The sequence below is a fragment of the Penicillium manginii genome (genome assembly GCF_028828005.1).
Source record: "Penicillium manginii strain IBT 31320 chromosome Unknown utg000005l:1.0-5665137.0:1.0-5668048.0, whole genome shotgun sequence".
NCBI lineage: Eukaryota > Fungi > Ascomycota > Eurotiomycetes > Eurotiales > Aspergillaceae > Penicillium > Penicillium manginii.
The window spans coordinates 4,481,409-4,497,557 of NW_026643106.1; the positions used below are offsets into that span (position 1 = coordinate 4,481,409).

The 16,149-nt window shown below is 47.7% G+C and overlaps 6 protein-coding genes across 6 annotated transcripts; 2 read left to right on the plus strand and 4 right to left on the minus strand.

Moving 5' to 3' along the window:
- Window positions 1-921: 921 nt before the first annotated feature.
- N7533_007990 (Dyp-type peroxidase) lies at window positions 922-2,855 on the plus strand (the record flags this gene model as incomplete). Its single annotated transcript, XM_057104640.1, has 7 exons — window positions 922-1,185; window positions 1,301-1,611; window positions 1,667-1,756; window positions 1,810-1,926; window positions 1,976-2,070; window positions 2,126-2,542; window positions 2,593-2,855. The coding sequence occupies 7 exons, from the start codon at window positions 922-924 to the stop codon at window positions 2,853-2,855; spliced, it is 1,557 nt and encodes a 518-aa protein (XP_056959597.1).
- Window positions 2,856-3,697: 842 nt separating this feature from the next.
- Window positions 3,698-3,964, minus strand: N7533_007991 (uncharacterized protein; the record flags this gene model as incomplete). The annotated part of the gene is made up of 1 exon (XM_057104641.1): window positions 3,698-3,964. One exon carries the CDS (start codon window positions 3,962-3,964, stop codon window positions 3,698-3,700), a length of 267 nt encoding a protein of 88 aa, XP_056959598.1.
- Window positions 3,965-5,812: 1,848 nt separating this feature from the next.
- On the minus strand, window positions 5,813-9,201 carry N7533_007992 (ankyrin; the record flags this gene model as incomplete). Its single annotated transcript, XM_057104642.1, has 5 exons — window positions 5,813-6,838; window positions 7,139-8,580; window positions 8,640-8,768; window positions 8,821-9,032; window positions 9,083-9,201. The coding sequence occupies 5 exons, from the start codon at window positions 9,199-9,201 to the stop codon at window positions 5,813-5,815; spliced, it is 2,928 nt and encodes a 975-aa protein (XP_056959599.1).
- An 841-nt stretch (window positions 9,202-10,042) lies between these two features.
- On the plus strand, window positions 10,043-10,558 carry N7533_007993 (uncharacterized protein; the record flags this gene model as incomplete). Its single annotated transcript, XM_057104643.1, has 1 exon — window positions 10,043-10,558. One exon carries the CDS (start codon window positions 10,043-10,045, stop codon window positions 10,556-10,558), a length of 516 nt encoding a protein of 171 aa, XP_056959600.1.
- A 2,770-nt stretch (window positions 10,559-13,328) lies between these two features.
- On the minus strand, window positions 13,329-13,595 carry N7533_007994 (putative MBL2-like secreted peptide; the record flags this gene model as incomplete). The annotated part of the gene is made up of 1 exon (XM_057104644.1): window positions 13,329-13,595. The coding sequence occupies one exon, from the start codon at window positions 13,593-13,595 to the stop codon at window positions 13,329-13,331; it is 267 nt and encodes an 88-aa protein (XP_056959601.1).
- Window positions 13,596-14,058: 463 nt separating this feature from the next.
- On the minus strand, window positions 14,059-16,015 carry N7533_007995 (WD40 repeat domain-containing protein; the record flags this gene model as incomplete). Its single annotated transcript, XM_057104645.1, has 3 exons — window positions 14,059-15,786; window positions 15,858-15,946; window positions 16,000-16,015. 3 exons carry the CDS (start codon window positions 16,013-16,015, stop codon window positions 14,059-14,061), a joined length of 1,833 nt encoding a protein of 610 aa, XP_056959602.1.
- Window positions 16,016-16,149: the final 134 nt, after the last annotated feature.

Here is a 16,149-nt window from a genome sequence, read left to right on the forward strand (position 1 = left end):
TCGTTCAGCTCGTAGGTCCACAGGGGGGGCCCGGGGAAGACCCTAGCGTAAATAGTTGTTGGGTCAGCAGCTCGTCCAGAGAGAACCGCACCCCCACCCACCAGTTCGCGCTTGTGAACGCCAACGCGTCATTACGGGGCGAATCAGAAGACATCTTTTGGCAGTTGGGAACTTTTGATTTGCTGTATTTTCGCCGATCGCAAGGTACGCTAGTTAAAAGGCCCCGCGATCGACGATCAAGCTGAATTCTTTTGGATCAAGATCGAGCGGAGGAAAAAGCGGTGCAGTAGTATAGGCCCACAGCGACCCACAAGAGGGCCGGGCCACGGCCCACGCCGGCGGTCCGTAACCTTCTTGGTTTACTTTTAAGTTTCGTCAGAGTTTGACATGTTCGATGTTTCCGTCTATTCGAAGCACGCCACTGCACGAAGTGTGGGTTTCTTCCGAATCTACTCCATATATGGTGGCGTTCTGAAAGATTTTGACATCATGAATGAAAAAGTACGATTTAGCCCATCCGGAGGGGGCAAGTCCACCGAATCTCTTTTTCGAAAGGCAATCACATCGGCGCGAGCTGTGTTCATCATTCAATTTAGCACCCCGCTGATAAACCAGAGCTAGCTGACTGGAGCGGGGCAAGGTCCAGCTAGAGCCAGCAAGAAGCCCAGTTTGGTAGTGTTGGCAGTTCGCCCACAGGCAGCCAAGGTAGAAGGAAAGTGAAGCGAGTCGAAATGGATATCATTGATTAGCCGTGGACCAGTATTGAAATTGAACCAATGTTATTGGATACGATGTAGTTAACTCATTTAAGTGCAAAAGGATTTCACGCATGTGGGAGGTTGGGCATAAGAACTCCAATTCCTCCTCACTTCCGAAAGTTTTCCTAATTCTGTTATTTCAATACATTTGAGAGTAAAAAGAATGAGTCATCCAGTGGCTAAGAGCAACATCCAGGGCGGCATCTGGCCGCGCATGCCCAAGGAGTTTGAGTCCTACCTCTTTTACAAGATCACGAACGTGAACAGATTCCGCAATGACCTCAAGGAGTTCATCAGTGAAATCACCACTGGAGAGCAGTGTGAAGAGCGACTAGCAAATATCAAATCGGCAGCGGAGAGTGGAAGATCTACGAAAATTCCCATTTCGGGCATAAATGTGTCATTTACTCAGAAGGGCCTGCAAAAGGTACGTCTCATTGAGTGTCGCGTTGACCAAACTTTGAATGAAATCACATTTCCTTTTTGGTTTTTATTTTTATTTTTGGTTTTTAAAAAAAACATCATTAACATAATTGCAATAGTTGAACCTAGCGCAAATCAACGATGGCCTTTTTGAAAAGGGTATGTACAGCGATCTCATCTTTGAAGGCGCCGACGCTCCAGATAGATTGCTTCCCGAGTTCAAGCCTCCCCCTGGACACCCCCAAGACGATGACAGCTGGCGCATCGACCTGGTATTTATCGTGGCTGCGTCTGGCGAGAAAACCCTGAATGAGGGAATTGCCAAGATTGAGACCAATTTTCATCTGAGAGACTTGAACAAGTCCAGTATGGAGTCGGTAGTCGTGAAGCATGGACAGCGTCGACCCGGAGATCTTCGTGGTAGAGAGCAGTAAGTCTCTTTCTATCAATGAATTTCAGTGGGAATATTCTAACTTCATTTGCAGCTTCGGCTTCGAGGACCATATCTCGCAGCCTCAGATTAAGGGCCTGGATCCCGAGCCAGGTGCACGTGAGCCACTGTCGTGTCTTCCGGGGTAATTTACTATCCAACTCTAACATACATAGCAACCTAAGCTAACTGGACTAGATACATTTTTGTCGGTCATGAGGGAGATCCACGAAAAGACACTACTCCCCCTTGGTCCGTGGAAGGTAGTTTCCTTGTGTTCCGTCAACTGGACGAGAAGGTCCCCGAATTCAATAAGTATGCGTCGTCGGGCTTTCAAGATGGAAGCCATGCTAACAATACCCAGATTTGTTGAGAATGCCGCAAAGAAGATTCCAAACTACGCTGTTGAAAACGGTGCCGAAAAGCTGGCGGCTCATATGATGGGCCGTTGGAAGAGTGGTAATGTGACCTGCTCCTCCTTGCCATACCCGCCGTACTGATATACCATACCTAGGCGCGCCCGTCGCTTTAACTCCCGACAAGGACAACAAGAGTCTCGCGTTCAGAAACGACTTCGATTTCAGGCCCAAGCAGAGCATTTTGGGTTGTCCTTTTGCCGCGCACGTCCGGAAAATGCGTCCCAGAGCCGACCACAAGCGCGACCTGGGCAAAGACGAGGACTTTGTAAAGGGCCAATTCACCAATCCGTTGCAAACCGACACCAGCGACCCCCCAGGTTTGGAGGTTGACAGTGACGAGGAGCCCGATCAGGGACCTGACAAGGAAGACGCGAGTGTTATTCTGCGCCGTGGTATCACGTTTGGACCCGAGCTTGGACCCGACGAGACGGAGAAGACTACCAAAAGCCGTGGTATTTACTTCACCTGCTACCAGAGTGATATCCGGGATGGATTTAACCTCCTCATGACCCGTAAGTCCCCCTTGCCCCATTGTTCTTAGGGCTTGCTGACACCTATGAAGGCTGGGCAAGCAACAGTGTTTTCCCGACATCAAAGAAGAGAGCTCACAAGGATGGCCCTGGAATGGATCCATTCATCAACCAGAGACAGCGGAAAGATCACCCTGAAGGCCATATCAGTCTATATGACGGCGTGGACTCGGAGAGGACCCACAAACTTGAGCTTGGAATTAGTCCCTGGGTGGATCAGCGAGGCGGGGAGTATTTCTTTACTCCATCTATTCGTGGCCTGCACTGGTTTTGCAATGCGCCACAGCCTCATTAGGATAATATCTTCGTTTGTTTGAATGTTATTTCAGATATCTGCTCATTCTACTATTTGACTGTCAATGTTTGACGATGGTTAGCTGCAGTGAAGTTCCGAATGCTCTCTAATAAACTGGCCAAAATTGGGGGCTGGGATACATTCAAACAAGCAATCATTGCCATGAAAGCTCTGAAAGAATACGACTGAAGCCTTTTTGTAGCTACGCGTATTCCTTTCACGTCAAATAATAGCCTCAACTTGAAAGGAATTGCAGAACATGAAGATTGAATTTGTAGAGGAATGATCTTCCTCTCAACCCAGCTTTCGCCTTAATTATTTCTACTCCGGCTGCCTCTCTCCGCCATGCTGGGAAGCTATGATACTTCTAGGCAGCGTACCCTAGGGACCATTTACACAACGCTGCTTCTGCATAAAATAGCGTATCTGAAGCTACGGGGACTATAGGAAGATACGGCCTACTACGTTGAAGGAGTGGATAACAAAAAAGAGAAGAATGTGCATCAGAACATGCGCTATGGAGATGAAAAGTCGCTCAATAAAGACAAGGGAAAAAAGGTAATCGACCACGAACGCTATGAAAATCATTCACAAAGTTGCGCTGCGAGAAACTCAGGAAACCATTGGTATACTAAAGCAAACAAGGAAGATAAGGATAAATGTCGCTTCCGCCATGGAAAATATCGGTTGAGAGCAAGAAATTATTGACTTTTTTTTTCTTTTTGAAAAATGGAGAATTCCAGTTCGAGAAAGTGTGGGTTTGAAGAAACGGAATATTTTAAATAATGCGAGACGATAGAGCTCGTGCCATATCGGCTATCGTGTGCCCGGTTGGGATGAGTCTAATGATGGACACGACAGTCACGGCTATCAGGACAGTTACGAGAGTCACCAGCTGCCATAGTAGCCACGATATTCACAGCGGCCACGGCTGTCACGACGGTCCCCAGCTTGACGCCCGGCATAGTGATCATGGCGTTCTTGCATAGAAATGGGAGATCTGGAGCGATTCTGAGGCTACCGGTGGCTGTTGTTGTTGTTGTTGTTGTTGTTTTAAAAACGGACGTGGTTGATTTGTCGAGTAGCTGGCCGACCAGCTGGCCAAGCATTAAGCATGGCAGTATAGGCTCCCCCAAAGCGATATACGCCTGCATGGACCAGGACTAGATTGACCCAAGGGGCCTGCTCAAGTCTGTTCTCTGGCGGGACATCTCCGACTGTGACGGCTGGTAGGAGGCCAGGGATAGCGTTTGACGTTTGGTAGCATGGCAGGTGTGTCATTGTTGTCGATATGGCAATTCGCAAATTCTAGAAATTCGAGACTATTGACAAAATTGCACTCGTTGAAATGACCTTTCCGATTGATACAGTTGAAGCACGCAGACGGGGCCGGGAAGCCCGAAACCTTCCGCGTCGCTTCAATGTTCTGGGCCTTTCCGCCAAAGAAAAAAGAGCCTGTATTGCTCCGTAGGCGTAACGTGCCCTAAGAACGGGGTCCCTTATTACGGGAGGGGTAGAGAGCTGTATGAGAAAATCTGTCTTAAGATTAATATTCTTCTTAGCCGCTGGGAAGTCGAGTGCGATGAAACTTTGCGACCATCCGTTGGGATCAACAGGGGGAGAAAGCAGCTCATCTGAGTGAAGTGGTGCTTGGAGGACAACATCGGGACCAGAGCCCCTCCCCCCCCCCCGAGCTCTCGGATACCCTCACTATCGAGGTAATGGGTCAGTGTATCTTGGATGAAGAGATAAACGAAGGGGTAGGAGGTATTTATCCTGCCATCGGATGAATGATTCTTTCGGATTGCGGGAGCTGAATTCACTTCTCAATTTTCTCTGCTGCAGATATCTTCCACGAAATAGAGATGAGTCATTGAGCAACAGAAGAGGAAGATATATATCACACTAACCTTTCAATCAGTAAAGATGTTTTGGTTTCTTGGATGAGACTGGAGACCGTCAAATCGAGGGAGAGGGGAGATAGGGGGAGAAGGATTGAAAATGGACTGACGAAGAAAAAAAAGAAAAAAGAAATCATTCCTAGGTAGGCCCAGTAATAGGCACAGCGGGAAGAAGGAGAAATGATCAGGTTTCATCCTCTGCGGATTGGCATTAGTAGTCGTATGGCCTATTCAATCCCAAGATCGTGCCTGCCAGAATAGGAACCCATCGTCCACGTGCCTGCCACCACCAACAACAATTATATAATCATAGAAACATAAACATAAACAACTTGAGTGTGACTGCCTTGCTATACCCTTCTACTAGCACATCTTTCTTCCAACTCCCCTCCACCCTCCTGGACATCTCTATGTCTATATTCAACTCGCTATCCTTCCATCTTTCCTACCTTATATTTGATGGCCTGCGAACGGCAATATCAGCATACGAGAAGGAGATGCGACCGCGTGTACTGGCAACAATTCAGAAAGGTCACCGGATGGCCCGTCATATGCTTCTAGCCAGAGTCCCAGAAGAGATGCTGGAGGCAATGGGCATTTAGTATAACGAGGAGTGAGAAATCTGGTTGGGAATGTGCTTTGTTGAGAGCTCAATAATTCCAAACCTTGGAACAAAAGCCCTGTTCGTATATCAATCTCAGATACAGAGGTTTTTCTAATTTCCTCGCCCTGAAGTGTTTTTGTCTGACGGATGCCATATTCAGAGGTCCCAATATTCAGGAACTCCAAGGGTAAGAGAGATGTGCTGTATTGTACTAACGCCCGGGCGAGATTGATACGCATGCCTTCTCGGGGTAGATCTCGCACTTTAGAACAAACATTGGAACACAAATGGTCTTGGAAGAAGATTCGTAATTTCAGAAGTACCGATAGTAAGTCTTGCTTATATTGAGATGCCGACGGATAGAGATCGGAAAGAGAAAGGACAAAAAGCTCGGGGACAAAGTAAATTAGAGCATATAAAAGTGCAAAAAAGAAAAGAAAAGTCAAAGTTTATCAAGTGCCCGATTCAACTGAGTCCTTGAACGATTTCAAAAGTCTAGCCGCAGCGTAATGGCCTCGGCCCTCCGCAAGCGCGACTGATTCGTAATAGTAACTTTCATATTCACCCACAACCTGTGCTCCTTCGTCCAGAAGCATTTGTAACATATCAATACGGCCATGTTCTGCGGCGCCCATCAAAGCTGTACGCCCATTTTTCCAGGCTGGGTCTTGATTGACATCGGAACCAAGATCTAGCAGCTTTCGCGCAATTCCGATGTAACCTTGAATGGCCGCAATCTGTAAAGCAGTCGCCCCTCCATCTTCAGCAGCGGGAGCATTGATATCGGCACCATGCTCTATAAGAAGATTGAAAATCTCCATATTTCCAAGCTGAACAGCATGCTGCAATGGTGTCCTTCCGAAAATACCGTCTTCGAAGTAGTTAACATCAGCTCCTTTCGAAACTATCAAATCACGCACGACCGATACTTGCTGTGTCCTTACAGCGGCTTGAAGAGGAGTATAGGATGTTGTAGATTCCCGAAATGCTTCCTCGACAAACGAGGATGGGGAATAAGAATCATTGGTGAGCGCGCAGTTCAAGTCCGATTCAAGCCGCATTAGTTCAATTATATGAAATTGCTTCTGCTTAAATATTGCAATTGTCAAAGCATGGGATACCGACTTTGGACTCCAGTCGATCTGTGCTGAAGACGCCCATTCAAGAAGATATTTGAATATATCATCATCAGCTTTCCAAGCTGATATCTCAAGTACCGACTCAGGCTTGAGACGATGATTATGTAGGCAGTAGGTGATCTTGATCTGCTTCCATTGATGATAGGACATTTGAGGAGTTCCTCCTAGCTCGACATTTGCTTCTCGAAGTAATCTGAGATCACTCATTGAGGCTTTGGACACAGCAACCAAAACGGCTGTCGGTGCACATCCCGTGAACTTCAAAAGCAACGTTGGTAGAAGGTCACTATTTCCCATGATAGCTTCCCTCAGAGCATTATCTGTTACTTTGGCACCACGCTCAAGGAGAGTCAGAACAAGTTCTACTTCATTTCATTGAAGAGCGGCCAGTAGAGGCGTTCTATCAAGTGACTCTGCCTCGCTAGAAATCCTATCAGCATTGTTCTGGAGCAAGAACCATGCCAGATCGAGATGATGATCTAAAATGGCGGATGCAAGAAGCTTAGGACCAGATTGGTCTAAGACTCTCGAAAGAATTCCATCGTTTTGCAAAAACAAAGCAGTTTGCAAATTGCCAATTTTCCTGATTCTGAACCCTATCAGTCTTGCTCCGGCATTTATCAGCTTTTCAATCATCACCTCATCTCCAGTTTCGATGGCAGCTGCAAGGATAGTTCCTGGGTCCACGTCCAGAACATCATTCAATCGAGCATTGGAGCTGATCAAAAGATCAATAATACTCATGAGCTTTTTTTCAACAGCAAGCATGAGTGCCGAGGGATATTGTGGGCTTTCGAGCATCTTTCTGTCAACTTGAGCACCGTAAGAAATTAACACCTGGCAAAGAGCAAGATTGCTCTGCGGAACAGCACGCTCAAGTAACGTTTTTTCACCATCGTCAGCAGCTCGGCTGTCAGCGCCCGAGTCTAGGAGGACTTTAACGATATCAACATAGCCTCTTTCAACTGCTAAGGCTAGTGGGGAGATGTAATTCGGCGGAAGGAGGAATGGATATTCGTCGAGAGAAATATGAAGCAAAAGTCGTACGAGAGTGAGATTTCCGGTGCTGGCCGCAATACCTAGCACAGTAGTCTGACCAAATGGGCTGTATGAAGTCAACAGCTCATTCAAATTGGCCCCCTTGGCAAGAAAAAGTTCAACAATAGGCACGTTTGCATCCCGCAGGGCAAGTTCAAGCGTCTTTGTATCATCCCATTGCCTCCCCACATCTTGATCGAAATAGATGTCTAGTATGTTTTCACCGAAATGCTCGGAAAAGAAATGTGAGACACGAGTAGCTGCACGAGCACATTCCCATGTCACTGTCGCACCGTGAGCCAAAAGTAGACGAATTGCAGTCTCATTTTCTGCGACAATGGCATAATAGAGTGCAGTTCTTTTGTGAAACTCGTCAGAGTAGTTCACGTTGGCACCGTGAGAAATCAAAATATTGATAGAATGACCACTTCTGTCTGTTGCCGATACAAATTGCAAAGGAGTAAAGAAGGTCTTATTACCCAGCATTAAAAAGTTTTCAATCAATCCATCGGGGTTCATTCCTGCCTGGAGCATTTTTTGCAGGATATCAAATTTTCCCCGTCTTATTGCAGCAGCAAACAGTGTTTCGGTGATAGACTCGGCAGTTGGCTCGCGAGTCGAAAGTAGAATCTGAAGATGCTCTAAATCATCCCAACCGGTATCTTGGAGGATTCTCAAGACTGGTTCATCATTTTTGATCGGGCTCTTGAGCCACCTAGTATCTCCAGGATCCAGTAAAGTCAGGCTATTAGAGATAAGGTAGAGTAGCACATTCATATGCTGCTGAATGCCTGTTTTCGAAACACTCAGGTCCGCTGATAAGATGTCATGCTGACCAGGCTCACTTTCTGGCATGAGAATACTTAGAGCAGCCGATGTACGGGAGGCACTGTGTACATTGAGAGGATGTTGTAGTTTATTCCATGGTATAATCTTGCTCAAATGTTGCATCAGATCGAAATTCATACCCTTGGCAACTGCGGAGCCATTATGCGACGAGTATAAGACGAGCGAGGAGGCAGAGGGAGAGAGAGGGGTGGCATCTGGAAGGATGTCAAAAGTTTTAGTGAGGTACATGAAACATTCGACTACTGAGGCTCACCTTCATTCTGTGAGGGTTGAAATAGACGCATGAATCGCATCCACGGAAGAGAATCAGTCCAGGAAATCCGTATGCCAGGTGATACGGGCGTGGCCACAAGATAGCCTTCGGGGGTGCTTGGAGAAGGTTCTAAAAGGTTATTCACCTTCACTTCCAAAAACGGGGGAAAGATGAGCCTTACCACGTCGTGAATACTCGGTCAAAAAGCCCTTTCTGTAGCTCGATCTTGCTATCTTTGCGGGGTGGATCTGAACCCCATTGACGAAGACCTCGCTTTTCTTGTCATTCTCCCGCTTTCTTTTTTCCACTCTCCTGGCAATCCATTGGTCTTCCCTTTTGTTTGAATGTTTTCTTATCCCCCATTCTTTGAATTTCTTAGAGTACTGTGCACCACTATATCGTCGTAAGCGGAGAAGCCAACCCACAATCCAAAACAAACCTACCTTTTTTTCCAAGAGTATTTTGTTGCCATGAAGCTCATAACTTCCTCGCGTGTTTTGTTCTCGTAAATGTATAACCTTTCGATCTCGGCCTTGTAGAAATCCCATCCTGGGCCGGCCATTGTGACTGCGCAAAGATTTGGTGGTTATGAGATGGATTGGGATACAAATTCCACGGGCGGGTGACGCTTTTTAAGGTAAAATACTCGACTGATCATATTTTCTTATTTGGATGGCGGTCTGCCTCGTCTCGGTCTTGGATGGCGTGTGGCTAACTCATCTCGCATATTGACAAGGCAACTGCAGAGCTGATTGGTGTATTTGGCTTTGGCACTGAGCCACTCTAGGGTCGTTTGCTACCCCGGCTTATAAGTGCCCTGTTATGTGGAGCAGCGGTGATTGGTTGAATGCCAAGTTCTCAGGCCCAGGTACACTGCCCTCATTGGTCCAATTCCAAGTTCTCGTTTCCATCTTTGTCGCCCCATCGGCTTATTGGCTCAATCCCAAATTATCCTGCCAAGCGTATCCACCACGGCTATGTACATACTCGGTGAAATGGCCAGGTGTGCGCACATGTCGAGGTTCAGCGGCTCTGCAGAGGACTCGGGCCTGGAGTCAGTCAATCCAAGCACCCTGGGTGGCGCCTTCCAATCAGAGACTCTAACCTAAAACCAAAAAGGCTCTGATTCGTCCGTTCCCAAATTCTACTGGGTCTATTATGATCCAGCATCCTTGGACCCTCACATCTCCTGGATACGTCAAGATCTACGATATTTGGAGGGCTTTTCTCTCCTACTCGTACAAGCTCGGAATGGATCTCAACTATTTAATTGAGACTTCACCCAAGATGAACATGTTATCCAGCCCAAGCCTCCAGAGTCCTCTGACCACAGTCCATCGCTCCTCTGAATCCGCCTCACGTCTACTGAAAATCCCTTACCTTGCTTGCCATCTCTTTTGACTATGGATTGGTCCACAAGGTCCACAATTGAGATGAACTGGGAGGATAATCAGCGCAATCACTATGGCTACCATATGATGGACCTCTCTCAAGCTCAGCCTCATCTATTCCCGCTCGTCTCCTCCGACCATGATTGGAGGCGGAATGGGGATGCAAGATCAGTGGCGACATCGAACTCGAATGCTATTTCGTCTTCCCAAGTCAAGCCAGCTTCCAGTGAGGGTTTTGACTGGGATACCTTATCTTCTTCGACAGACGCTGTCAATTTGACGTCAACTAACTTCGGTCACCCTTCTCCAAATCCCGGTCTGAGTTGTTCTCCCGGGACTGAATCGGCTTTCTTCTCGCATACCGATCGCATCTCGCCCGGGTGCCGGTCTCTGGTCTTCTCAGGTCAACAAAGTTGCGAGGGGAATGCCAGCAACAATAAAGTCCACCATCGGCCCCTCGAAATTCGGTCTCACGCTCATCTTCGACCTACAAACAAGGGGACCAAAAGACTTCAGCCGTACGTCTAATCCAATTCAAGTTCCCTTGCAATACTTTGTGATTAAACACAATGTATACTTAAACAACAGTGATTACTTACATTTTTGTCTATAGTTCGCAGGATCCGCCATTGGCCGAACCCATACGGTGTAAATGGGATGGTTGTCGATATTCCGGTTCATTCAAACGGGAATCTTTATTGATTCGTCATCTCAAAAAAATTCACCTTTCTCCCGGTGCTCACCCATGTCCCATTGAAGAATGTGGTATGGTGTGCAATCGTGCTGATAACCTTATGCAGCACATGAGGAACAAACATCCAGGGAGGGATGATTTATCTAGCACCCCGAGAGTTTAAGGAAACACAAGTACTTTTGATTCATTCGAAGGCAGTTCAAGTTCCAATGTCATTGGTGGCTTCTGAGATTGCCCAGGTCTCATCTTTTCTCTTTATTCTTACAGCGCCTTCTCAACGACACACTTTTTCTCTCTTCTTGATTTCTGTCCTCCATCCATGGATCATGACCACGCATTAACTATTTTCAAATCCAACAAATATGCCCTCCTAGATTAGAGACTCTTTCCCTCACTACAATACAAGTAACATTATGCTTGGTCTTGAAGTAATATTGGTATTGAGTAATGGAGATCAGTCTAAGGAGATTAGTAGCGACCGTATCATTTTCCTAGTCGTAGACGAACGCTCCTTCCGTGAGTACTTCATGAGTTGCGAACACAACCTTCTTTCGAAATTCGAAAGGACAGAATACGATCTTTACCATTCAGTCATTCCTTTCGAAACTTGCATGAAATCCAGAACATACGCGGAGCTTCGATGTCTATTCACTCGTCTGATAGGTGTACATCCAGGGATGTGGAGTAGTGCCTACCTGGGCAGGTATCCTTATACCCACTTCAACAGCTACTGTGAGGAGTGCAACACGCACTAAGCAATCGGATTGTGCTTGCCAACCGGCGAATCTGCCAGATGGACGGAAACCGACCTGGCCATTAATTATTGTGGAAGTTGTATAGCCTGAGACTAGGGCAAGACTAGAAAAAGGTATGCTTCCTTCCCTAGAATAATCATACTGACACTTGAGCTGAAATGAGTGGACAGTGACATGCAATTATGGCTACTCGAGTCTCGAGGCGACGTGAAAGTTACTATCATTCGGACCATAATTGCAAACTCGGAGATAATTATCGAGAAGTGGGGATTGAGACGAACTGGACAAGCAAAGCTAGGTGTACAGGTTACAGTGAGGTCTCCGCTTTCCTAGCCTTCTTCTAGGATGATAATACCGAAGCTAAGAAAGATGTCAACAGGAGTCCCCACCCCACTCCCTGTTGAAAGGATGGAAATATCACCACGAGAAGGAGGCTCGCCAAGAACAATTGGGTGTGCCAAGATTACATTTCAAGATGTTTTTCTCCGACAGCAGCGCCAAGGCGAGAAACATCTTCGAGTCGCACCTGGGCATTTGAAGAGCCATAATTCGAGAAAATGGCTAGGCGTATTTGGGCTGCCAAAGCGCGGGAGGGGAGTTTACACTGACAATCGAGGATGGTGGTATTGAGATTGCCAAGCTTGCTATTTTCAAGGTTCATGTGCCAAGTTCTTGTGTTGCCATATTCCGTGGGGCTTTATTCTTTATGGCGGTTTGGCTCTACCTAGGTATACTCGAGTTTACAGCATTGGATTATTTATGCTGCTCAAGGACACCTACTAGTACAAGATTAGAGATTCCTTTGATAGCTACTAAGCAATTATCTTTGCCGACGGATAATCCCAGTTAGACAAAATCAGACAGTAGTATAATTTTTGCTCTACGTGCGGGAGGTCCTACGCTCTTCAATAAACCTTGAAGTCTTGTTGTTTTTCTTTTACTGTACTTAATTGGAACTTAGGTTGGCATGTATTTGGTACTGCACCATTCATTGTTTATCAAGAGCCCGGATGGTCTAGTGGTATGATTCGCGCTTTGGGAAACTAAAATGTGCGAGGTCTCCGGTTCAATCCCGGATTCGGGCCTTAATTTTTATATTTTTTGTTGCCTATAACTAAAATGTTTTTGTCTCGAAGAAGACTAAGGGCCCTGTGGAGGTCATACATAGTGTGATAGCAATTAAATACGGTTTACTACTGCCAATGGTAAAAGATAGCTACTATAGTACCCATCCACCACAGAGGTCATGAACGAAGTATTAATAGCACAGTCAATCTCAAAAATCCCCTTGGCGAATACACTCTCCATAACTCTTTTCTAGCCCCACCGCCAAGCAAGGCCTTAGCGCAGATTCATCCAAGTTATTGAGGGGCTTGGTTCCCTCCTCGACTACGAGTAGTGTATTAAAGTTGTTTATGCGTAAGAGGACAGCGCAGGATATCAATTTCAACTTGAACATGCTATTCTAAAGATACAAGCTTTGGGAACTTGAAGTTGAATACATCCATGGTATTACAGTATAAGAATCTGGGCCACAAAAAGACGTGCATAGTATCTTGAATATGATTGGAACGATCATCATGACTTCTAATCCATCTCCAAAGACTTATCCCTAGCATTATGACGTTTCGACGCCGTGACCGAAGACCGCCGTGGTCTATTTGCATTTGGGAAGTTTTTCTAACATCATCAGTCTTGTCCGAATACCAGCATGAGAGAGGTCACATACTACTCGAGCAATTACTATCCGTAAAGTACCCATTGACGTAACACGTCGTCTTTAAATATGTAATTTGATCCCAGGAGCTACTCCGATTAGCATGCTGCCTGTTATAGCCCAGTATATGACCTACCAAACCCCATTGACGCAATCGCCATGCTTCCAGCACGCAAAGGTGAGTTTTTCTCCCTTGGGAAACCCAAAAATTTCACCTGCATCTAACGACGCATCGTATCGGCAGTTGACATAGTGGTCGACATTAACGATTTTGCAAGTCTGCGCCGATGCGCGCTTTTCAAGGTCCAGCTCTCCCTCTGCTTCTGCTTCGGGGTCTGCGATGGGGACAGCGGCAGCCAGGAGGGGGAGCAAGGCAACAGCGAGACCGAGAAACTTCATCTTGTTTTTTTTGTTAACTGATCTTGCTCTATCGTGAGACACTTGCAGGAATAGGTGCATTTATACACTGAGATTTTTATAGTATTCTCGTATTCTCCAGGCCGCTTCCTCGTGTTCTCGCCCGATGCTGCTATCTATAGGAAAATAGCGCGATTTATCCGATGTTGCATTCTCGTATCCAGCCGTTTTTAGTATAACCATTTTTAGGATCTTTGAAATCCGGGGATTAACATCAATAACAACCTAAAGCAGTTGTTGCCCAATGGCAGCTGCAGAATTTACTGTATCATACACGCCTCCGAGTCATTTTAATAAACCCCAGTTTCTCGGTATATACTGGTCAAGGCGATTTGGAGAATGAATGTACTGCAAGCTGCAGCAAATAACTTTGTACCACAGCCAAGTAAATACTTTATCTAGACTAACATGATTGATCGATTCGGAATGAAGGTCAACCAATCTATTACAGGCCCTCCACCTTCCACACCTTAACCGCAGCATCAGCACCCGCAGAAACAATCTTAGAGCCAGCATCAACCCAAGCCACACCGTTGACACCCTCCTTGTGAGCATTCTTGACCTCCAACTTGGTACCCGGCTTGGCTAAGCTCCAGATAAAGATATTGGTATCCAACGATCCGCTAACGACATGGGAGCCGGCCTTGTTCCAAGCAAGGGAAGTGACGCGCGCGGTGTGTGCCGTCCAGCGATCAGTGACAAGGCTTCCATCTGCGACCTTGTAGACGACGATACGTCCTCGTCCATTTCCGATAGCTAGGTTGGCACCATCGGGCGAGAAAGCAAGCTGAGAGATCTGATCACGCGAAGCCGCGATCTCGGACTGAACGGACAGGCCCGAGCTGGAGATATTGCAGATCTGAACGGATCCATCCTCGCCACCAACAGCCGCAACAGCGCCATTGGCAGCCACAGTCGTAACGCCGACCTTGCTCTTGAATTCCCCGGTCTTCTTGCCATCCTGGAAAATCTCAACAGACTCAGCCGCGCCAACAAGAACGGTCTTGTCACCCGCAGCAACGCCCTTGGGCTGACCGCTGAGCTTGGCAGCAGTACCGGTGAAAGTCTTCGCGCTGGCATCAATTGAGCGGATGGTGTCGTCCCAGCCGACACTGTAAATCCTGCCCGTGCCCTCGGATGTCGGTGCCAGACCGGCAATGTAACCGGGGTGTCCCTCACCCTCGATATCGCCAGCGATACCCGTAGCAGTGTCCCAACTACAGACACGGCCGTCGAAGCTACCGGTCCACAGCGTCTCCTTACCGTCCACGGCAGATTGGCTCAGCGAGGTGATATTCTTCTGGTGACCCTGAACGATCTGCCTGGGCTCGGGAGTCCCCTCAACCAGATAATTCAAATCACCGCTCAAAGACAAACTGATGAGAAGGTTATCGCTTCTAGCCGGCGGCCAGACAACGCCAACCTGCTGGTCCCGAACAGCCAAGGCACCCTCCTCACCCAGAGTCCAGCTCTGAGTAGCCTTACCAGCCTCGACATCCCAAATCTTAACAGTCCGGTCCGCACTCGCTGTAACAAACTTCCGTGAATCCTTCGACCAAGACAAGCCCAGGATACTACCCTTGTGCTCGCCCTCGCCGATCTGGCCCCGCGCTTCGCCGGTCTTGCCATCATACAGCCAGATCTTGCGATCAGCACCCACACTGGCCAAAGTCGAGCCATCGGGACTGAATTCCACGCCGTAGATATAGTTCGTGTGCTTTTCGCCAATGCCGGTGTTGAATTTAAACGGCGCGCCGTGGTAGAAGACTAGCCTCTTGTCGTCGCCGGCGGCCGCGGCGCGCAGTGGTCGCTGCTGTCTGATGGAGACGGAATTGATTTGCTGCGTGTGGCCGTAGATTTCTCCGACGGTGTTGCCGCTGTCCCAGCTGATGCAGTGGCCGTATCGTTGCTTGCCGTCACCGACGGCGATGATGCGCTGCGAGTCGCCGTCCCAGGCTAGGTCGTTGATGCGGCCGTTGACGATGCTGTATTCGCCCTTGGTGATGCCGTCGCCGACGCAGTCCCATACTCGTACGATACCGGCGGCGTCACCGCTGGCTACGTAGAAGCCTGAAGGGGAGAAGCGGGCGACGGTTGTGGCGGCCTTGTGCTCGGTGTATTGTCTGGCGACTGCGGGGTCGTCGATCGAGCGTAGGAAAATGGATTTGTTCGACTGTGATTCACGACGTTAGGAAACAGGTCTATAGAGCACTCGTGTAGCATTGGAGGAGAGGAGTGCCGTACAGCATATGCAAGTCGCTCGCCTTTAGAGTCGGATGACAGCTGGGTGGGCTGGCCACGAGTGGTGGTGGGGCTCGCGGCCCAGATAGATTCTGCGGAAAGGTCAGCCTGGTATATTCAGTATCAACGGTCAGTTTATGCATACCGTTTGTGATTGACATTGGGGGTAGGGTGGAGGTGGGGAGAAGGTGAGAGTGGAAATGGAGGGGAGAAGTTGTTGCCCACGTTGTTTACTGACGTCGGGGGCGGGTCAGGGCCACATCAGAACTTGAAACCAGGCAGCTCTTTTGGGGAA